Consider the following 24,650-nt stretch of genomic DNA (forward strand, 5'->3'; position numbering starts at 1 on the left):
TCATGCCTGTAAATACCAGCACTTTGGGAGGCTGAGGTGGGTGGATCACCTGAGGTCAGGAGTTCCAAACCAGCCTGGCCAACACGGTGAAACCCCACCTCTACTAAAAATACAAAAATTAGCTGGCTGTGGTGGTGAGCACCTGTGATCCCAGCTACTCAGGAGGCTGAGGCAGAAGAATCGCTTGAATCTGGGAGGCGGAGGTTGTAGGGAGCCGAGATAGCACCATTGCACTTCAGCCTGGGCAACAAAAGCGAGATTGCATCTCAAAAAAAAAAAAAACCTGAAAAAAAGAAAGAGGAAAACACACACACACACACACACACACACACACACACACACACCAATGCACATCATAATAAAAATCCTACAAAGCAGCAATAGAGGCAAAAGTTGAAAAGAACCAGTTTAGATGGGGAAGGAATGCGGAGACACATTTTACAACAAGTAACAAAAATATAAATTACCAAGGACTTTGTGGTAGACAGAACAATGGGCCTCTAAAAATGTCCATGTCCCAATCCCCAGCTATGAATATGTTATATTACATGGGAATATAATATAATAAATTAATAAATAAAGGGGGAGGTAGAATTGCATGTGGAATAAGGTTGCTAATCAGCTGAACTTAAGAAACTCATCCTATATTATACATAATTAACTCAATGCAATCACTGGGTCCTTCTTAAGTGAAAGAGAAAGGCAGGAGAGTTAGTAGCACAGTGATACATAACAAGAAAACCTCAACTAGCCATGGCTAGCTTTGAAGACAGATGGAAGCCATAAACCAAGGAGTGTGGGCAGCTTCTAGAATGTAAAAAAAGGCCAAGAAATATATGCCTGAGATCCTCCAGAAAGAACACAGCACTGCTAATATAATTTTTGTTGATTTTGAATTTCTGACCTGAAGAATGACAAGATAATGAATTTGTATTGTTTGAAGCTATGAAGTTTGTGGTAATTTGTTACAGCAGTAACAGAAAACAAATATAGATTTCTTGTCAGAAACTGTGCAAGCACAAGACCAAAGAACAAGAGGAAAGAAAAAAAAAACTGTTAACTGATAATTCTACATTCAGTAAGAATATCTCTCAAAAATGGGAAATAAATAATTTCAAGAAAGTAATGGCTAAATAAGTTTTCCAACTGCAAATCGACATAATGAGAAATGTTAAGGAAGTTATTCAGGCAGAATAAAAATGATATGTAATGAAAGCTGGATCTATGCAAATGAGTGAAATAAACCGGAAATGCTAATTATGAGGATGAACATAAAATACATTTTTGTCATTAATTTTTTTTAAAGACAACGACTTAAATACAAGTAGTAGCAATATATTGTTTTGGTTATAACATATGTAGATGTAAAATACATGACAACAGAACAAACAGAAGGGAGAATGAAAGTATACTGTTGTAGAGTTCTTACATCACCTGTGAAATTGTGCAATACTATTTGAAGATAGACTGTGATAAATTAAAGGGGTACAACAGTAGAGTGACCACTGAAAATATAAAACAAAGATATATAGCATATAAGCCAACGATGGGAATAAGACAAGATACAGTTGTCTCTCAATATCCATGGAAGAGTATTTCATCTGTGGTATCCCACAGATACCAAAATCCATGGATACTAAAGTCCCTTATATAAAATGGCCTAGAACTTGCATATAACCTGCATACGTCCTCATGTAGACTTTAAATTACCTCTGTAATAATGTAAATGTCATGTAACATAATTTAAATGTTATGTAAACAGTTGTTATGCTGACTTGTTTGGAGAAGGATGACAAGAAAGTTAGTCTTTGCATATTCATTATAGGTACAACCATCTTTTTTTGTTGTTGAAGTTTTTTAATCTGTAGTTGGTTGAATCCATAGATGCAGAACCCACAGATACGAAGGGCTGGTTATACTAAAGAATACTAAACTAATCAATAAGAAAAAAGGGAAAGAGAAAAAAGAAGGAAAACAATAGATGAAACAAATAGTAGACAAATATAAAGATAATTAATTAAACTCAACCCTATCATTACTACATTAAATGTGAATGGTCTAAATGCCCCAATCAAAAGCCAGAGATTTTTTGGCTGGATAAGAAAAATAAGGCCCAACTTTATGCTCTCTAGAAAAAGAAATCCACTTAAAATATAAATACATAATTAGATTAAAAGTAAAAGGATAAACAGGTATATCATGCAAACACTAATAACCATAATAAAGCGGAAGTAGCTATATTAAAAATAGATAAATTAGACTTCAGAACAAGATATGTTACCAGGAAGAAAGAAGAAAGAATACCTAATGATAAAGGGATCAATTAAAAAAGAAGATGTAACAATTGTAACTATGTTTGCATCTAAAAGCAGAACTTCAAAATACATAATGCAAAAACTAACAAAAATAAAATGAAAGAAAGACAAAATTCCTCAACTGACAAAACAGAAAGGAAAAATAGACAACAGAAAATTGTAACTAGAGAGTATAGCCTTCTCTTAAACTGATAAATAAGTTTGAAAGAAAATCAGTAAAGACACAGAAGACTTAAACAACATTATCAAAGCAATGAAGACATTTTTACAAAACCCTGAAAACCTGACTGGTCACCCTTGCAGCTGGGGAATGAACTGGAGGGAATAAAGGCTGGAGGCAGACATATCAATTGAGAAGCAATTGTGATAATGTGGATAGAAAGTAGAAAGACATGTGAGAGACAATGTAGGGTCAAGAATGCCTCTGAAGTTTCATGCTGGGAAATTGATGGGAATAGGAAAGTTCAAAAAGGTAAGTATTTTGTTTGATGATTAAAGTGATTCCTAAATACATCACTTTGTTAATAAAAATACTTCCATGAATTTTATGAGATCCATTAGGTATGCTTTCTAACCATCTTCTGTGTTGCCGCTATAACATCTCATTGCAGGTGTACATGCCTTTATTGTGCTTTACTTTATTGTACTTTATAGGTAGTTAATTTTTGTTTTATTTTTATTGGGTTTGTTTGTTTTTACAAATTGAAGGTCTATGGCAACCGCAGTCGAATGAATCTACTGGCGCCATTTTCATAACATCATGTGCTCACTTAGTGTCATATTACTTAGGTAATTCTCATGGTATTTCAGACTTTCCCATTATTATTTTGTCTGTTATGGTGATCTGTGATCAGTGATCTTTGATGTAATTATTGTAGTTGTTTTGGGACACCACAGACCATGCCCATATAAGATATAAACAATCAATAAATATTGTGTGTGTGTGTATGTTCTCACTTCTCCACCAAAATGCTGTTCGTCATCTCTTTTCCTCTTCTCAACCTCCGTATTCCCTGAGACACAACAGTATCGAAATTAGGCCAATTAGTAACCATACAATAATCAATAACCCTACAATTAATAATGCTACAGGCCTCTAAGTGTTCAGGTGTAAGAAAGAGTTACATATGTCTCACTTTAAATAAAAGTCAGAAATAATTAAGTTTAGTGAGTTAGGCATGTCCAAAGTAGAGACAGAATGAAAGCTGGTTCTCTTACGTGAGATAGCCAAGTGGTTAATGCAAAAGAAAAGCTCTTGAGGGAAATTTAAAGTGGTGCTTCAGTGAAAAAAATGAAGGATAAGAAAGCAAAAACCACATTATTGCTAATAGAAAAATTTTCAGTGGTCTGATTAGATCATACCAGCTACAACATTCTCTTAAGCCAAGGCCTCATCTAGAGCAAGGCGCTGGCTCTCTTCAATTGTATAAAAACTAAGAGAGCCGAGGAAGCTACAGAAGAAAATTTGAAGCCAGTAGTGGTGAGTTCACAAAGTTTAAAGAAAGAAGCTGTCTCCATGACATAAAAGTGCAAGGTGAAGTACCAGCTGCTGACGAAGAAACTGCGGCAAGTTATCTAGAAGATCTAGATAAGATACCTGATGAAGGCGGCTACACTACAACAGATTTTCAATGTAGATAAAACAAGAAGCAGATGCTACCTAGGAGTTTCATAGCTAGAGAGAAGTCAATGCTTGCTTCAAAACTTCAAAGGACAGGCTGGATTTCTTTGTCAGGGCTAATGCAGCTGGTGACTTTCAGTTGAAGTAAGTGCTCATTGATCATTTACAAAAATCCTGGAGCCTAGAAGAGTTAACGCTAAATCTACTATGCCTGTGCTCCATAAATGGAAGGCCAAAGCCTGGATGACAGCACATCTGTTTACAGCATGATTTACTGAGTGTTTTAGGCCCACTGCTGAGACCTACTGCTCAGAAGAAAAGATTCTTTTCAAAATATTACAGCTCATTGACCATGCACCTGGTCACCAAAAAGCTCTGATGGAGATGTTTTTAATACAAGGAGGTTCATTTTGTTTTCATGCCTGCTAATACATCTATTTAGATCAAGGGGTAATTTTAACTCTTTGAAGTCTTACTATTTAAGAAATATATTTGGAAAGGCTATAGCTGTCATAGGTAGTGATTGAGTCTTCTGGTGGATCCAAGCAAAATCAATTGAAAACCATCTAAAAGGATTCATCATTGTAGATGCCATTAAGAACATTCTTGACTCAGGAGAAGAGTTCAAAATATCAACATTAATAGAAGTTTGGAAGAAGTGGATTCCAACTGTCACAGATGACTTGGAGGGGCTCAAGTCTTCAGCAGAGGAAAGAATTGCAGAAGTGGTGGAAACTGCAAGAAAATTAGAATAAGAAGCGGAGCTTGAGGATGTGACCAGAATGCTGCAAGTTGCTCATGATGAAAAAGTTGCTCATAATAAAATTTGAACGGACGAGGAGTTGCTTCTTATAAATGACCAAAGAAAGTCATTTCTTAAGATGGAATCTACTCCTGGTACAGATGCTGTGAACATTGTTGAAATAACAAGAAAAGATTTAGAAAATTAAATTTAGTTGATAAAGCAGCAACAGGGTTTGAGAGGACTAATTCAAATTTTGAAAGAAGTTCTACCCAGTTCTACTGGGTAAAATGCTACCAAATGGCATCTCATGCTACATAGAAATATTTTGTGAAAGAAGAACTAATTGAGAGAACTTCATTTTTGTCTTCTTTTCAGAAACTGCCACAGCGAGCCCAACCTTCAGCAACCACCACCCTGACCTGTCAGCAGCCGTCAACATGGAAGCAAGACCCACCTCGAGAAAATACATTACAACTTGCTGAAGGCTAAGATGATGGTTAGCATTTTTAAATAGTATTTTAAATTTAAGGCATGCACATTGTTTTTAAACGTATAATGCTACTGTGCATTTAATAGAATATGGTATAGATAAATGTAACTATTATATGCACTGGGAGCCCCCAAAATGCATGTGACTTGCTTTATTGCTTTAATGTGGTGGTCTGGAACCAAAACTGTAATATCTCTGAGGGATGCCTGTATACAAGCTTTCAAAACTGTCTTAAAAGAAATAGAAAATTTTCCTCCAAAAGTGATTTAGGTTTGGTTTTCCTTGAATATACAATAAATTTCTATAGATTTTATATGTTTCTTATATTTAATACATACAAAATACACAACGTATTCCTTCTATAAAAACATAAGCAGAGGCTTTATGAAGGAAAAAAAGAAGAAGTCTTTGGAGGAAAAATACTTGCTTCCACTCAGTTCTTCCATATCATATTACAGAAATCACTAATTACTCATGCTGCTCTTTCAAACCCAAGAATTCAGGTAAGACCTAAGATTTATCCTCCAAACACAGCTCCATTAAGCCAGTATCAATCTATCACATTTGGCACATGAGATGAGACCATCTGCCATATAAGTTATATGACCTTTCAAGTAAGTAAGTTTTTGTTTGTTTGTTTTTTGAGACAAAGTCTTGCTCTGTCACCCAGGCTAGAGTGTAATGGCACGATCTCGGCTCACTGCAACCTCCGCCTCCTGGGTTCCAGCAGTTCTCCTATCTCAGCCTCCAGAGGAGTTGGGATTACAGGTGCCCACCACCACACTCGGCCAATTTTTGTATTTTTAGTAGAGATGGAGTTTCACCGTTTTGGCCAGGCTGGTCTCGAACTCCTGACCTAAGATTATCCACCCACCTTGGCCTCCCAAAATACTGGGATTACAGATGTAAGCCACCATGCCCAGCTGACGTTTCTCATAAGTTAACGTGGTTTAGCAACATTTCACTTAGATTTTATTCATGCACAACAGAGAGGAGTAATTACACCAAAGCCCTCCACTGTGCTCTGCCTCACAAGTGTTGCTTATCTTCAGAGTAGACACAGGAAACCATAGACAATATACAACAAACACACTCAACTCTTATTTCCTAATGATCCACACGCCCAAGTAACACGTAGTCAGAACACGTGTCAAGCTAGGCTGACATATTTTAGACATTAACCAGAAAACATCCTAATTTTAAATGGTATGATTTAATATGTTATTACTATTTACTTCTGAATCAACATGTTGTTATTTCCTAGGTAACTATACAAATGAACACTTGGGTTTTATTATACCAGAATTGCTTTAATAAAAAGATTTAAAATTTTAAAAGTGCTAGTCTTGAACTCAGTTTCTAGCTGATTTTTTTTCAAAAAAAAAAAAACCTCAAAGATTCACATCAGTTACTAAGGAATGTAATTGCGGTTCAGCTACAAGAACATAACCATTTGGTCAGGATTCTTCTTCATGGCAGAGCCTATCCAGATACCCAGGGCCTAAGGAAGGAAAGCTTAGACTTCACCATGATAAAACATGCTATTAATTCTGTATTATCTAACATGAAGGGCAAATAAGGTATTTTTTTAAAATACACTTTAGGTCAGGCGCAGTGGCGCAGGCCTGTAATCTCAACACTTTGGAAGACGAAGGCGGGTGTATCACTTGAGGCCAGAAGTTCGAGACCAGCTTGGCCAACCTGATAAAACCTCATCTCTACCAAATAAATAAATAAATAAAATTAGGTGGGCTTGGTGGCATGTGCCTGTAATCCCAGCTACCTGGGAGGCTGAGGCAGGAGAATCGCTTGAACCAGGAGGCGGAGGTTGCAGTGAGTTGAGATCCCATCACTGTACTCCAGCCTGGGCAACCGAGTGAGATTCCCTTCTTCAAAAAATAAGTAAATAAATACATATACATTTTAGATATTTCATGTAGTTTAAAATATATTAGCTCTATATTTTAAACACACTTAAATTGTAATGAGTAGTCACCGACTTTAATAATTAATTATACTAACATTCAATCTTTTCCAGAAGACTGATAGTTACTATCAGGTTGTTGGTGATTATACGGTAACAGAATGACACGGATGAGGAAAAATGAGACCTGTTAGGAAATGGTTAGCCTAAGGGAAAAAAGGGATGATTTGGGGCTGAGATAGGCTGATGCAATGGGATTAGAGTGGAGAAGACACACGTGAGTAAAGCCATAGGACTTAACAATGATTAAGGAAAGCAAGGATGGAAGAGCATAGGAGAAAAGGAGGCATCGAGAATAAGGCTAACACTGCTTTTGACCCAGCAGCTCACCATTTCGTATCGTACAGTACCAAGTCTGAATTGTGAGACATACACACGTTTTTACTGTAATCTTTTGCTTTAGAAAGCAATGTTGTAGAAAAAAGGTTGGTAAGTAGAGTAATGAGTAAATACTTTGGGTGCATTTTTTTTAGGGGGGGATCGGAGTCTCACTCTGTTGCCCAGTCTCACTCTGGAGTACAGTGGTGAGATCTCAGCTCACTGTAACCTCCGCCTCCCAGGTTGAAGTGATTCTCCTGCCTTAGTTTCCCAAGTAACTGGGATTACAGGTGCCCATCACCATGCCTGGTTAATTTCTGTATTTTTTAGTAGAGATGGGGTTTCACCATATTGGCCAGGCTGGTCTTGAACTCCTGACCTCAGGTGATCTGCCCACCTTTGCCTCCCAAAGTGCTGGGATTATGGACGAGAGCCACCGTGCCCAGCCAAAGGTGCATTTCTATAGTGAAATACTATGATGTCATTAAGAAGAATGTAGTAATGTAAGATTATTTCAAATATATTTTAATTGGTAAAAAAACAAGATAGCCTTCTAATTTCAACAATACTATAGATATCAGAAAGTTTCAGAACAAAGAACACAAAAAAGCTGAGGTAAAGTAATAATGAATGCATGGTTGAGTTGAATGGAAAATTCTCTGAGGCCATAAAAACCAACAGGAGCAGGATTCCAAAGAGGTGTAAGCCAGCACTCCCTCAAGGCATCACTAACCCCAGCAACCTAGAACTTCAGTTTTAAAGGCTATATGAGAAAATTTTGAAAAGGCCTTGAATCGTTCTACATAACTACAGAGACATTTTAAAAGAAGAAATTTAAAAAAACATCACGCCACTAAATTAGGCGTTAAGGAAATGCATCCATCTCAGCAGTGGCTCTTGGGGAAGGGGAAACCCTCTCACATAAGAATCCATCACTCCACATGGGCAACCCCACTGCATTAGGCCCACACACACAATGTGTGATCCTAACGTACAAGGCAAGGATTTATTTTAAAATAATTTTGGTTGGTAGTGCCTCCTGACGATCAGCCAAAACAAACACATGGAGAAACAGAAAAACATAAAAGCTCCTCAGGGAAAATTTAGATTAGAAACAAAGAAACAAAAATTGGACCCAAGTAGAGTTGTCAATGCAACAAGGGAATACAGAAATCAGAGGCCTCCAGACGGCTGAAAGGAATTTACTTTGAACTCAGAATTTTATAATTAGCACATCTATCACTAAAAGACAGCCTTGATATAAAGATATGCTCACACAGACAAAAACAGACTTTACAATCCAGAGTTCACACCAAAGCAACTTTCCATGGGTGTACTTGAGAAAGAAGAAAGATAATTTTAGAAGGCAGGCATAATATGAAGGAATAGTGAGCAAAGACAATGGTATTGAAATTTAAACCAAAAATGAATACCTAAAATAATAATTCCATATTGTAGGAGTAATAGACAATATAAAATGAAACTAAAACACTGTTAAAGAACGGCATGTAAACGGTAAGATTAGCATTAAAGCATGCTAAGAATTTGTTTGGAGGGAAGTAAAAATAGCAACCTCAGACTCTGTTAAATCGTGTTAACAGAAAAATATTGCCTGATCCCACTTACATGTGAAATCTCTCCTGAAAAACAAAACAAAACAAACAAAAACTCAAATACCTAGAAACAGTAGAAGTGGCAGCAGGTTCAGGGAAATGTGGAGATGGAGGTGAAAGGCTGCGAAGTTGCAGCTATGTAGCATAAACATGCCCAGAGAGCTACTGAACAGTATGCAGGGTGTGCACGCACGTGCAGAGACACACGGTACCTATGTGAAATGATAAAATATGTTCATTTGCTTGGCGAATCATTTTACTCTGTGTGTGTGTATACATATATGTAAACATCGTGTTGTAGACTTTAAATATACACAATAAAAAGAACTGTGTTAATATATCAGAGATATGCCCTAAAAGAATAAAGATACAGAAAATTACTTGAAAAGTAGTCAAGGGGAAAAAATAAATGATACAAAAACCTCCCATCAATTTGTGGTAATTTGTTTATAAAGATGGCCAAAATATTTAATTCCATTCCTCTATGCCCGTTTGTGAAATGACACTTCTGCTCTTTCTGTCCATATTACACTGAAGGAACCACACAGTGCAAAATGACCAGAAAAAAAAGGAAGGAACAAAACTAGAAAACAAATGAATAAATAAGTACATTAAACTGTCATTATTTGCAGTGATATTTCCATAGAAAATTTTTTAAAATCTCAAATTGTTATATTAATAAGGGGTTTAAGAAGTTTGTAAGATGTAAGTTATTTGAATTTTATATATCTTCAAAATAGATTAAACTAATTCACAAAATATAAACAAAAATGAGGTCTTTAGGAATATTTCTATAAAAACAAATAGAAATCTTAATGAAACTTCAAACTTTTCAGACAGATGTTAAAGGAAACATAAATAAACGCTGGTCTGTACCATGCTCATAGATAGAAAGCCTTGATATCATAAAGATGTCATTTCTACCCAGTCTGAACTATAACTTACGTAATTATGTCAGAATCCTAATAGCATTTTTTTGGTGGAAATTCATTCTTAAATTATATAGCAGAATCAATTACCAAAAGGAGGCATAAATTTAAAGAAGGTGGGAATCTAGCCTTTTCATATTTCGAGACTTATTAGAAGGCTACAGTAAATAAGACAGTAACAGGTTTTGTTACAGGGATAAATAATAAAAATAGGCCAATGCAATGATACATAGAAAACCCAAGAAAGCTGCACACATATATGGAAAGTTCCTACATGATAGAAATGGTACCGCATATTAGAGAGAAAATGGCTTATTTCTTACATGTCACTGAACAACTAAAACAACATTATCTATATGACATAAAATTAAACATGGTTCCTACTGCAGATCATAGATAAAAATGAATTTCAAATAGACTGGTGGATTAAATGTGAAAGCAAAACTATACAATTTTCTTGAGAAAATAAAGGACATTATCTTTACAAACTTACAGAAGGGAAGGATTTCTTAAATAAGGCAAACATATGCACCAACAAGAAAAAGGTTGATAGATGCCACTACATAGAAATAAAAAGAATTTTAAAAATCAAGTCAGCAAAAGAAAAATGAAAAGATAAGCTCCAATGTGGGAGGAGGGCTTGGGAAATTCATCTGATCACGTTTTAAAATCCTAAATATATAAAGATGTCCTAATAACTCAATAAGTAAAAGAGAAGTCAATAAAAAAACAGCCAAAAGACTCACACAGGCATTACAGAGAAAAGAAAGCAACCATAAATGTGTGAAAACACATTATTTCTCAAAAACAATCAGGAAACCGCAAATGAAAACCTCAGGGGAATATCATTATAAAGAGTCAATTGGGTCAAAAAATTGTAAATAAAATGAAATAAAATAAAATCGAAGAACTAAGTGTTGGTAGGGATTGAACACAATTGGAACTCTGCTGATAGAAGGACAGATGAGAACTAACCATTTTTGAAAACACTTCAGCTTGACCTCCGAGGCTGAAGATTCACGCACGTATCCCATGCCTCAGCAAACCTCTTAGGTTTGCAACACAAAAAGGGAGTATGGATATGGATCAGGAATTGTGAACACAAATGTCATATAAGCATTTTCCATAATCACTAAGGGATACAATAGGATACACCATTTGTGCTGTTAAGAGTCCTACGATAGAATAAAAATTAATGAAACAGAACCACATGCAAAAATATGAAAGAATTTCAAAAACAACCTTCAGTGGAGAAAAAACTAAGGTGCAGCAGGGGATGCTTGTATTTCCAGTTACACAAAGTTCCTAAAATTGTAAACAATAAGTTGGTTATGATTTACATTTCCGGCAAAACTATAAAGAATAAACATGGGAATGATCCATAGAAAATTCAGGATAATGGCTGTCTCTGAAGGGGACACAGGTATAAGATTGGGGAAAGATTAACAGAATTGCTGACTGACTGATATTGATCATGTTCTATTCTGTGAGCTGAGTGTATGTGGCTACTGGTTTCATCATAATTCTTTAGATTTCTTTTAGGTTATAAGATATACACATAGATCTATAATAAAACCTTATTTTTGTTATATAAATTAGTGTGTTTCCAGCTGAGGTTCTACAAGGTGACACCCAGCCTTCTTGTTTCAGCTCTTACACTGTGAGAAGTGTCCTTGTCACCATCTATTTTGTGCCACATTTTCCACATCTTTGTGGAATTTTTGATAATTTCACTGTTTTAAATGGCCCCCAAGCAGAGTGCTCATATGTGCAAGATGGCTGTGATGTACCTTATGGAGAAAATATATGCATTAAATAAAGTTCATTAAGGCATGAGTAACAGTGTTGCTAGCCACGAGTTCAACATTAATGAATGAACAATATATATTAGATAAGGTGTCATTAAACATAACCACACAGAAGACAAAGTTGTGACTGAATTAGTTGACAGGAATATGACCACAGGTTTGCAGGCACCTAACCTTGTACTTCCCTATAGGAACAATGGTTCTGTATTTACTAATTCAGTGTTCACAGTGACTCTGTAAAACCTAACTACAGAAAATGATGAGAACTGACTGTCTCATATAAATAGTGTAAGGGTAATAAAATGTTATATTTTGTGTTGAACATAAAATGAATAAAGTGTAAGACTTTATGTTGTATGTATCTAAACATATACATGCATATACGTTATCTCTATATTATGTAGAAAATATAAAACAAAGAAATATAAAGTATTTCTTAACAGAAATGAAAAGTCAAAAAGCAGAAAGACATACAAAGCATGTAACCACTAGTAAAAAAACATAAATACAAATGTATTTTTATATATGCACATACACACTTATCCATGCAAATTATCTCTGGAAAAACAGAAATGAATCATAACATTGGTTAAAATAGAGGACACTAGGCTAGGTGCAGTGGCTCATGCCTGTAATCCCAGCACTTTGGAAGGCCGAGGTGGGCAGATCATGAGGTCAGGAGTTCGAGATCAGCCTAATCAGCATGGTGGAACTCTACTAAAAATACAAAAAAAAAAAAAAAATTAGCCAAGCGTGGCAGCATGCGCCTGTAATCCCAGCTACTTAGGAGGCTGAGGCAGGAGAATCACTTGAACCCAGGAGGCGGAGGTTGCAGTGAGCCAAGACCACGCCACCGCACTCTGGCCTGGGCAAATGACAGAGCGAGACTCCATCTCAAAAAAAAAAAAAAAAAAATAGAGGACAGTAATAGTGAGAAGACTTACATTCCATTATGGTGTTGTACTTTATAATAGATACGTGTATTATTTAAATATTCCCATCACTCATTCATAGAGAAATAAAGAATGAGGCCAAGCTTTCTGTCTTAGACAATCACATAGGTGGGGGCCCTATTTACAATGTTAAAGAACACAGGCGGGGCAGGAGAACTGAGACCCCTGTGTTGAATTGACAGTGATTCCTTCTTTCATTCATCTGTGAAGTAAATCTTTATTGGGAGTCTGTTATGTCCTAGGTGCTGAAGACACAGTATGGAACACATGGAGATATTTAGTGTAGGTGCCAGTGGCAGCATCCCAGTGGAAATCTGCGGGAGGCAGTGGTTAGGGACTCCCATCTGGAATCGATTCCCTGTCACTCCTCAGAGGCTCTTTGATCAAGTCTCATCTATGGTTGTAGAATGAATGATTGTGGCTGCTGGAAATCTAACCCCCAGAGAGAAGTGGGGATATAAACTATTTTTCTTTTCAGAAGAATCACTTCAAATTTATGCTTCTCAAATGTTAAGAGTGGCAGGAAAGGTACCTTTTAAAATGGAATCATCACTTGTCACTGCAATAGGGGAAAGAGTCGTTCATCTGGTTCACGGTGTCCGCATGAATGCTGTACTAATACAAAAGGGTGCTCATTTTGCACTCTGGTTATTCATGACTTTTGAGTTTAATTGATTATCTTACATGGGATTTCATCTGTATTTATGGTTTCTACCACCTGACACTACACAACTGCACTATCTGGGTCTCTTACTATATTACAACGATTTTAAATTAAAATAAAATAGTGCTCCAGCCTCCTTTAAAACATCTTGGTTCCAGCTCGACTTTGCCATCTATTGTATTCCAGACAAGTAATGAGCCCTCTGAGAATTTGTTTCCTAGTTGTAACATGAGGATAATAATGGATGCTCAGACTGACCTAAAGAGTCATGGAAATAAAACTGCATGGAGTAAAAATGGGCTTTGCTTCACTCTTCAGCACAGCAGAAATAGTATTAAGGCTTAATAATTATCCTATGGGTTTTTTTCCCCACCAGTGCACCAGAAATTTACTGAGCCCCACCACCCCACTTTCCCCTAAAGCACAATTACCCACACAAAGTGGCAGAGGCGGGGGAGTCCCCCCAGGCTTGCTCCTGCAGACTGGGCCAGCATGACCAGCATGGGGACACCTGAGCTATCAGGAAGGAGGTGGGGGGGGGCAGAGGCGACACAGGGGGAGGACAAGGTAGTACAAGGACAGGGGGCTCTGGCTGGAAGTCCTGAACCCCCAATATAATGGGAGGAGAGAAAAAGAGTGGGGGACGTGTAGAGCTGGTGGGACCCTGAGAGCTTCGGAGTCAGGTGTGGGGAGGACACACAGAATGAAAAGAGGATAAAACCAGACCTGAAGATGCCGCCTCTGTCCTGGGTCTCAGGGAACATGGGCACATGCACGCACACACACGCAAATGCACACACACATGCACGCAAATGCACACACACACAGGCACATAAGAAAACACGCTCCTGTTGCAAGGAGGAGGGTCCCAGAGACCTGCCCTCATTCAGGCTAAAACCTCGGAGGGGCCCAGCAAGGGCTTGGACCAAATCCCATGATTTACCAGTGCGGCAAGTTTTTTGGTTTTTCTCTCCAAAAAGGAAATTTAAAAATCTTCAGAAAAATCACACCAAATTCAAGAAAATTTGAAAGTCTACAAGAAATCGCACCAAATTCATAATGGTAAAAAGTGGTTTGCTTAAAAGACCATTACGCTTCTTTTTCAACATTATGTGGTCAATGAAGGAAGATTACACCAAAAAATCAAACGTGTTTTCATTACTGGAAAGTTTATCATATTTTCAGAAAAAGAAAGAAATGCAACATGAAACATGCTCACCCTGCACGGAGAGTACTACTCCATATCCATTTCCGATAAAGATACCCACTTTTACTAGAGTTTTCAGTCTTAGGCACAGTTAACAGCCACTGCTTTTCACCATCCCTTTGTTCTCAAGTATAGCATTACCAATACTAAGGACAGTATTTAAGAGCTGAGATTTCAACATTCTTTTAATTATAAGCATGTGATTACAGATTTATGTATTTTCATTTTGGTTCTATTCCCCTAGTTCAGCCACAATTTACTATGCTTAAAGAAGAAATGTTTGGGAAAAGAGGGGGTGGAAGTATGAAGAGCAAGGTCAGTGAAAAATCCCATTAGCTATTTTTGATTTATAAAATCACGGTAGGGACTTTATGTAATAGCGTAGAGAGAGCCCCCAACTCCTTTTCAAAAAAATTTGCCATTCATCCAAAAAACAGTTGAGCTTAAGTTTTAAAATATACACTTATCAAAATGTACCATATGATTAAAAAGACAGTGAAGGCCAACAAAGGAGAACCAGGCTTCCACTTCTCTCCCAGTGACTTCAACATGAGCAGATTCATACATAAAGATCATCCATTCCATCTAAGGTTCTTTATAGTTCAGTGATAATGTGTTTTTGTGCATGTGTACAGTTTGTCCAAAACACAAATTAGATTTAACAATAAAGAGAGAGAAAAAAGGAAGGAGTGTGATGAGCTCTGAGAGACACATTAGGAAAACATGAGTCCCCAGGCGATCTCATTTACCTCAGCTCTTTTTATCCCACATTTTCTGCTATTGAAGAAATAGAAAATTTAACACCAAACTGCAAATAAATGCTGAGTGACCATCTGGAGATTAAGAACTAGTTGTCTTCATCACACATGCCCAAAAACAAAACCATCACATATATTGGTTTTATGACAGAAAAACCCTATGTCACACATGGCTCCTTGTTACGTATGTGACAGAAAATAGAGATAAGCTAAGTTACAGTAACTCTGATGGAGAGTTCAGTCCAACACTTATGCCTCGGTTATACTTGTCCCGCAGTAAGGACTGTGCCATTCTAGGTCTTCGCTTCTATGTGAAAAGCTCAGAAAACCAGAGTCTGCTCATACCAATCCAAGAAATATGTTCCATCCAGTGACCTCCACCTTCAGGTCCACAATCCTAGTGTTGGTCAGTCCTCAGTTACTCAGTCCATTTGAACATATACTGCTATGAGTATTCGTATTCACTCTTTTCTGAAACCCTTCCCGATTCTGGCTTCCACAACAAAAGCCTCCTTCAATTTTCTTCCTATCTACATGACTACTAACACCTGTTTTTCACAATGTCCAATACTTAGTCTCAGATCTTTATGCCATGTCCAACTCCTATACCTACCTGTCCACTGGGCATGCCCACTTGGCATGGTTACATATGGGTAACCATGCCAGCCATTCACATCTTTCCCTCTGCATATTCTCTATCTCAGTGACTAGTACCCTCACTCACCCAGATTCTCAAACCTAAAATCTAGACGCCTATCTATCATCTCCTTGTCCGTGTGGCTTCATCTTCCTATCATCCCTCACAGCTATTCTCTCTTCAGCACCGTCACTACTTCCTTAGTACAAGGCCTCTCATTTCTTTACCAGCTTACCATAACAATCCTCTTTTCTTTTTTGAGACAGTCTTGCTCTTATCGCCCAGGCTAGAGCGCTAGAGTGCAATGGCACGATCTCGGCTCACCATAATCCCTGCCTCCTGGGTTCAAGTGATTCTCCTGCCTCAGCCTCCTGAGTAGCTGCCATTGCAGGCATCTGCCACCATGTCCAGCTAATTTTTGTATTTTTTTAGTAGAGACAGGGTTTCGCCATGTTGGCCAGGCTGCTCTCAAACTCCTCACCTTGTGATCCGTCCGTCTTAGCTCCCAAAGTGCTGGGATTACAGGCATGAGCCACCGTGCCCAGCCACCATAATGATATCATAAATGGTCTCCTGTTTCCAAGTCTGACCTCCACTGATCCCTTGATCAACGGGGAACTGTTGCTTCCCAAGAATGACTTCTGCTCCCCAAGACTTCCCGATGTGCAGCCTCACCACTCACTACTCCCTTCCCCAACACAACTATCAATTAACTTGTGTCCATTTCTTTGCATCACATTTTTTTCCTTCTTTAGTTTAATTTTTCTCACCCCCCATTCATCCCTCTAAGAATCAAGCATCACAGTCACAAAAAAGACTTGTCTTCTCCACAGGTGAATATTAGCACCCTTCTTACAGTTTCACACTATATCAGACAGAGTACATCTGAGTGCTACAGAAGGAATCGAGCCCAGAAGGAAAACGTACAATTGCAGTTGAGAGAGAAGGAGAGGTAACTCTAGGGGTGGATTCCTGGATAAAAATAGAAGTACCAGGTCCAGAGCATGCAGGCAAGGATCCGCCTTTAGTGAGAGCAGGGCTTTTCTTCTCTTGTAGTGAAAGATGCACAGAAAATACAGATTCAGATGCTGTTGGTTTGCAGGTGTGATGCTGGGTAGGCGTGGGAACTTCTGTATAATCATGTAACTGTTTTCTCATTAAGAAATAAGGTGAGGTTATCATTAGAGTCTTGGGTAAATGGAACAGGAAGGTTGTGAAGGTTTGAGAAGGGAAGATAGAAACAAATATCAGAAATAGAGACAGCTAAATTTGCAAGGGAAATCTAGTAACACTGTTGAGAAAAAAAGTTATGTCAGTGGGTTTATGAATTTAAAGTGACATTAGTCAGTGTCCTTGTAAGGACCTTCCTGCAAACAAAAATGATCAGCTGCTTAATATTGTGGTGCAAATATAGAGAAAGCAAAGAGATGAGCTTAATAAGCGTTTCTGGACCTATTCCTGGTGAGCAAGACAGCACAAACTATACTGGGCATTGTTCTAGGGACAGGGGTACAGCAAGAAGCAAAGCAAAACTACCTTCTTAATGAAGCTTAGATTATGGAGGGACACATAAATGACGCAGTTCCAGACAGTGATAAGCATTATGAAGAACATAAAGCTGGATGGCGGTCAAAACAATTTTTGAGTGAGTATATTCTCAATTCTACCAAGGAGGGTACATATCGAGCACCTTTACAAACAATGAATGCCTTACAACAGCAGGGCTAAATTCTCTAAATCTGCCTATTCTAGAGCAGAGTTGACAGCTGTTCCCAGTGAGGAGGTGTTTAAACAGAGACCATGAAATCTTGGCTTCAGCAGAACTAGGAAGATAGGGAGGGAAAAGTGAATGGGTTGCAGGGCTAGATGAATTCCATAAGATTCTTAGACTGTGGGCCACAGACCACACAACAGCTGAATTACAAGGATAAGAGATGTTTCTATTATACAGATGGAGCTAATGCAATAAAGATATTTGGGCAGTATTGGGAATAGCTTCTTGAATTGTTGAAGAGATTTTAGGGTTTGAGGATGAGGCACATTAAAAAAGACTGCTTGTATATATAAAACTATAATCATACCCATATAAATGAATTTAAGCACAGAGGCTGATGTAAGAATACTATTATTGATAAAAGCCTAATTATAAGCAAAGATTTGGCATTTATTTGTGCTAAGATGGTATTTAGTTTATAATTTTAATTTTGGAATCGTTTCCTGATGGACTAGAAGAAACATGGGGCAAAGGAATTGGCTATATTCTTAAAATATTTTATTTTAGTTTTTTTTTTTAGAGACAGAGTCTTGCTCTGTTGGTCAGACTGGAATGCAATGGCACTCACCGCAACCTCTGCCTCCCAGGTTCAAGTGATTCTCATGCCTCAGTCTCCTGAGTAGCTGAGATTACAAGCATACACCACCACACCAGCTAATTTTTGTATTTTTAGTAGAGATGGGGTTTCACCATATTGGTCTGGCTGGTCTCGAACACCTGGCCTCATGTGATCTGCTCACCTCAGCCTCTCAAAGTGCTGGGATTATAGGCATGAACCATATGCCTGGCCTTACAATTTTATTTTAAGGGAAATAATAGGGTTGGGCTTTGTGTCCCCACCCAAATCTCATCTTGAACTATAATGCCCATAATCACCATGTGTCAAGGGAGAGACCAGGTGGATGAAATAGAATCATGGGGGCGGTTTCCTCCATGCTGTTCTTATGATAGCGAGTGAGTTCTCATGAGATCTAATGGTTTTATAAGGGGCTCTTCCCTCTCCATTCAGCATTTCTCCTTCCTGCCGCCTTGTGAAGAAGATGTCTTCTTCCCCTTCACCTTCCACCATGATTGTTAGTTTCCCGAGGCCTCCCCTAGACATGCTGAACTGTGAGTCAATTAAACTTCTTTTCTTTATAGATTACCCCGTCTCTGGCAGTTCTTTATAGCAGTATGAAAATGGACTAGTACAGGAAACATATTTTGAACTCCACTGTTTCCCTACATGTTATTGAAAACAGCTTTGAGAGTGACTATATTTAAAGCTAGACTTTTATTCTTTCATATTTTTGACATGCTTGATCTATACACATTTGATGTACATAGATTTCTTCAAAGAATTTTCTGTTGTTGTTTATGTTGTTATCACCTGTCTTCCAGGTAATGCAGAATGTAAGGTCCATTAAGATATACATTTTCTTATTCACTGCTGCAAATCATACCCAACAGAATACCTGGACACATTGAAAGCATCAAAATAATTTTTAAATGAACGAATAAACATAGAAAATTCAAACAGATGCAGAGAAGAAATAAAAAGGCAGCTGAAAGTGGCGGAAGAGGAGCCATGAAGACTCATCTTGTTTTAACTTAATGGCAAAAAGTGAAGCATTTCCTACTTATAAAGCACATGGGTTAGTATCCTTACAACATTATTTTCATTTAACATGGAGAAGTTTAAAAAACGTTAATAACTGAGTTTAATAATAAGGGGATTAAAAGATCTTTCTGTAAGATTGTTAAATTCCAAAGAGATACACATTTAGTATGACTGGGCAATCCTGTCTTTTCTACCAGTGAACTACTACACAAATCCTAAACACCTCTAACTGCCTTTTAAATCATTCTAAAGGACCATCAGAGATATCATGCTTGGCTGATCATCTGTGTTTTGAAAGCACAATTCCTAAATTCCAAATATGTTGCAAAATATAATTTCACTATTCAATATAGAAAACACTAGTCTCAATGCCTGATCTATAAAATGCATATTCAAAATATTATATAATAAATCATATATAATGTGATCAAGAATATGAGTGACACTTATTTACATTTTGGATGTGAAATCCAGCAAATTGCTTGACTGCTTTTTTGAATAAATCCTAGGATTAAAGATTCCTTTCTTCTCATACGACAAAAATGAATATTCTATGCTTTCACCTATATTATTTCCTGTTACATTTTTTAAAAATATGCTACACATTCTTGATTCCAAAACCCCACTAGATGGAAAAAGCAAGATTCACTTTCATTCACTACTAAGAGTGGAATGAGTTTACAGTGTTCCCTAATATTTAACCTCTAAAGGACTAATGATTTCGGTCAAAGGATTCTTTAAGAATCAAGGAGCAGATTTTCTACTCTGAGTTATGAGGACCTCAGAATTTGAAAATGATATTCACCTTGATTTATGAGTTTCACCAGAGTTCTGTTTCAATCTTCACAATTATCTTAAATGATTAAATAATATTTTCCCATTTAAAAAAAAAAACTGTGCCTAACATGTAACTGAATAGTAGTATGACTAATTCATTGTAAATCATCATTAATGTTACTTGAACAACCTGTAACAACCGATAAAGTATGGAGCCAATCTTCAGAGTGTTCTTGGCCTCAGTCTTAAGCCATGTCAGCCTCTAGGAGAATTCCTGAAACAGCAAGAACTTTCCCAGGGCATGGCATGATATAAATCTGATCTTTAGAAGAGATAGAACATTCCAAAGTTGAAATATTTTGAGTAGTAAATGCTTTGATATAATTATAAGTTTCAGTGACTTCAAACATCACGACTTTTAATAGATGTTTTTCCTTTTAACATTTTTGTTTATTATCTTCTAAAATTTTCCATCCCTGCTTATCTCCTAGAAATGCAGGATGAGTCCATGAGATAATATTTAGAAAGTTTTTAAGCTCTCTGAAAGAAAGGTGTTGAATATCCAGAGGTATTAGTGTATCCCATTTAAAAATAGCAAATAATGCTCTGAAGATCTAAAGAACATCAATGCATTTTATTCTTTGGGTACAATGTTTTGACAAGCCAAATAAATACCAGGTTGAAATGAGGTCATTAGCACAATTAAAACACAAAAGAATACGATCTAATTTGCTACCACAAAAAGCACAGAATTTTAAATATCTTTTCAAAAATGAGCTACTTTAACTAATATCTATTGTATTTACCGTCATGCAAACAAACAATAATAATGAGCAAAATAGCATGTTTAGCAAATTGCTAAACATCCACAAAATAGCATGTTGAGCAAATTGTTAGCCTCTTACAACTCTGTGACTCATAATTCAACTTAATCTGTTTTTCTGTAATGTCAAAATAAGCCCTTTTAAAGCAATACACATTTTTAAACAATGCCTTGTACCTTTTTTTCTTTTCTGCTGAAAGAGGAGAAAAACATAACACATCTCTTTGGAATTTACCTTGACTAATAAATTGTTCCATGTTTTCTTTGAAAGGCTGCATATGCTCTTTTGAGGAGACCTGGTATACTTTCCCTGCTTCAACTTCACAGGCTGAAATGAGAGAGAACATTATTTAAAGTGTCACATTGTTAGTGGAGCATTAAGACAATTTTTAAAACATCTTAGCTAATGTTAGAAAACTCCATTAACTTCCCTAATCAGCATATGTTTTACACTCATTTGGAGACACCCAAATGTGGACATGAGAAGCCAGTGACCAATGCTTCCTTTTAGAGGGCTGTAAAAAGAAACTGTGCAGAATTTATAATCTCAGTTAGATTATTTCCAAACCAATCAGCTGGGCATGTTATATAAGCACTAAACCTCAGTCTCCTCATCTATAAAATGGGCATGATAGCAAAGCCTACCTCACAGTGCAGTTATAAGGATTACGTCTGTTAAGAGACGTCAAGTGTTAGAATGATGCTTGGCACAGAGTAAAGCAATATGTAACTATTTTCTATCATCATCATCAACATTATTATCAACTGACTTCTAACAGAAGTTTATTCCTAACTAAAGTCCAAATTTCTGAAAAAAAAAATAACATGGGTGGTATTGTTAGTACAGCATCCAATAATTTTGGAGCATATATTACATGTCAGATCATTTTATCCATTATTTAATGTAATCCGTAGAATTAAGCCCATAACGTAGTCATTATTACCTCCTTTTACAGCTGAGGAAGTTCAGGCTCCAATAAAGCCACACAGACAAGTAGCAGATTCATAACCAAAATCCTGATCTAACATCAAAGTTTATCCTCTTTTCATGCCTATGGCATCGTAAATATCTCAGGTAGTCTACAGATTCCACTTGGGTTAATATTAAGAAGTACCTCTAAGAAGATGTCTGAAGAAATGCCTGCCATTATGGTGATAGCAAGAAACCGGAGCCAGTAAGAAAATAATTCAACAATGAAAAGTATATTTTTAAAGACAAAACTTTGGATAGAACACATCTGATGCAAAAACAAGCAAACAAAAAAACCAAAAAACTTCTCACTACAACTCTTAAAGTAAGGTTGCCATTTCTCCCAAAAGAATTTGTCATTGCATTTCTAACATATTTTCTTTCTTTTATAAATCTGTAGTTTCCTCTTTTTTCCCTCCAGTTCATCAGCTTATCTAAGCATGGGAATATAGGAGGGCCATATTATTAGCGTACCTTCTTCCCATCAAATGTACGTGACTTTGGGCTTAGTATAATCTAAGACCAGTGTAGGCAGATCCAGCGTTCTTTCTGCCTGTCTGCTTCTCACTCCTCACCTGTGCCAGGTAACCTCTTGCAGGTTGGGTGATGGAGAATTTCTAACCCATACCCATAGCCCATGTATTTCATAGCTCCAGATTCAACATATGAAACTTCCACCAACACGGAATTCCTCACAGACTTCTCTAGACTTGGCACCTCCCTTATTCTCCCTTCACTGGTGGAACTAACACCTAACCTAAATAACTTAAGCCAAGCAGGAGAGTTCTTCTCAACTACCTCTCTTTATTCCAACATCCTGTTGTTTTTACCTCCATTCTTTAGTTGGTCCCATCTTTTCCATTCCTGTTCTATTCTGGTACAAATGCCCTCACTGTTCCTCCTGAGTCTACCGTCAAAACCTGTTATCTTGGCTTCCCATCTCCAATCCTCCACATAGCCATGCTCCTCCTTGTAGCCTGAAAAGCCATTCAGAAGACCCATCCACTTCACCAAAAACTGTTCAATGACCTCTGCACTCACAGCCACACCCTGAATACAAGAAGAACTGCAAAGCCTACACCATGACATGTAGCACTTGTGACAATGTAGGCCTTGCCAAATTTCAAACCATCCATCTCTCTCTAGTCCCGAAATCTTCCGCAGACTCAACGCAAATTCTAATCTCTAGATGTAACTGCCCCTGGAAAGCATTCCCGGACCTCCCCACAGGGCCTGCTTTCCTCCATCCTCTGCCACTTGTCTCCAAGCAGGACGTGGCGTCCCTCTTCAGTGTTTCGGTGTTTCCAGGGCATCTTGTGCAACAGAGTTAAAGCTGTCATGTACTGACTACTTTCTATGTGTCAGGAATAGTATTAAGCATGCTCCATGTACTGTCCCATTCAACCCTCACAAAATCATTTGAAGTAGATGAATATGCTCAGTTTACATCAGAGAAAAATGAACTACAAAGAGACTGCCCACATTTATACAGTTCACAAGCTGAGGAGGTGGTATTCAATATCAATCACCACACGATATTAAAGTTATTTGTAACTGTGTGTCTTCTGTCCCACTAGACTGAGCTACTTGAAAGGAAATCCATCTTATTTCCATTTGTATGTGAGTGTCTGACTAAGGGAACAAATTGCTGTTGGATGGGTTAGTGGCTGGATAGTTACTTAAGTGGAAATAACACTCTAGATGTTGGAATCTAGCAGACAGGGTTTAAATTCTAGCTCACTCATCCACTGAATGTGCCTTATGATTTGGGGCTAATTACCTAACCTTTTCAGATCTTAGTAGCATCATCTGGTTGTGAGTTTAACAAGATCTAACATGAGTGTGATGATTAGCCACAATGAGTATAAAATACCTGAAACTCACTTTGTGCTAGCTAAGTACATGCATATAAAACAATAGCTATTGGCTACTATTGTTTTTATAAGACCAACTGGAGTTCAGACTAAAGAAGTGTAAGATAAAATACAGTAGCTGTTTACAAAGAGCTGAAGTATGGTCTCATGGATGACTGGGTGTTGACACTCTCTGTGTTGATCTCAAGGAAAGAGGAAGCTGAATGAGCAGAAGTTAGAGATGTCAGTTCTACGTAAAAGGGATGGCTAATGTTTAGGGAACTCCTACAGTGACATAACCTGCCTTCTGACGGGGTGAGCATTTTGTCACTGGGACTATTCAGAAACTAGCTGGCTCCTTGTCAGAAATGTAGAAAGGGGTGGGTCAGGTGGCAAGACATATACAGTCAACTTCGTGTAGGTGGTATCACTTATGACAGCCTCATGTAGCCGGAAATTCTGCTTTTTAACAATGTTTCCAGGTGCATATTAAGGATATACTTAACTCATGTTATAAATTTGAGAGTTTCCTAAAAATGAGTAAGGATTCTGAATATACGGAAGACAAGTTGTATCACTTAAAGGAAATGAAGTTAACTCATGTTATAAATTTGAGAGTTTCCTAAAAATGAGTAAGGATTCTGAATATACAGAAGACAAGTTATATCACTTAAAGGAAATGAAGCCGAGATTTAACAGCCCTTCTTACCATTTCAGCAAATTTTTAGCAATGTCAGGTGACACAGTGTTCCCAAAAGTCTTTAAGCAGTTGTTTTTTTTTTTTTTTTTTTTTTTTTTTTTTTTTTTTTTT

General features: G+C 37.3%; 1 protein-coding gene across 1 annotated transcript in view; it reads right to left on the bottom strand.

The window, feature by feature from the left end:
- The window catches only part of FMN2 (formin 2), a 378,526-nt gene that overhangs the window by 92,718 nt on the left and 261,158 nt on the right, over positions 1-24,650 (bottom strand). The window contains 1 exon segment of the mRNA XM_032242253.1: positions 21,252-21,344. Within this exon segment, the coding sequence (XP_032098144.1) occupies positions 21,252-21,344 (93 nt within the window).

The sequence above is a fragment of the Sapajus apella genome, unplaced genomic scaffold, assembly GCF_009761245.1.
Source record: "Sapajus apella isolate SASKATOON/1434 unplaced genomic scaffold, GSC_monkey_1.0 scaffold49, whole genome shotgun sequence".
NCBI lineage: Eukaryota > Metazoa > Chordata > Mammalia > Primates > Cebidae > Sapajus > Sapajus apella.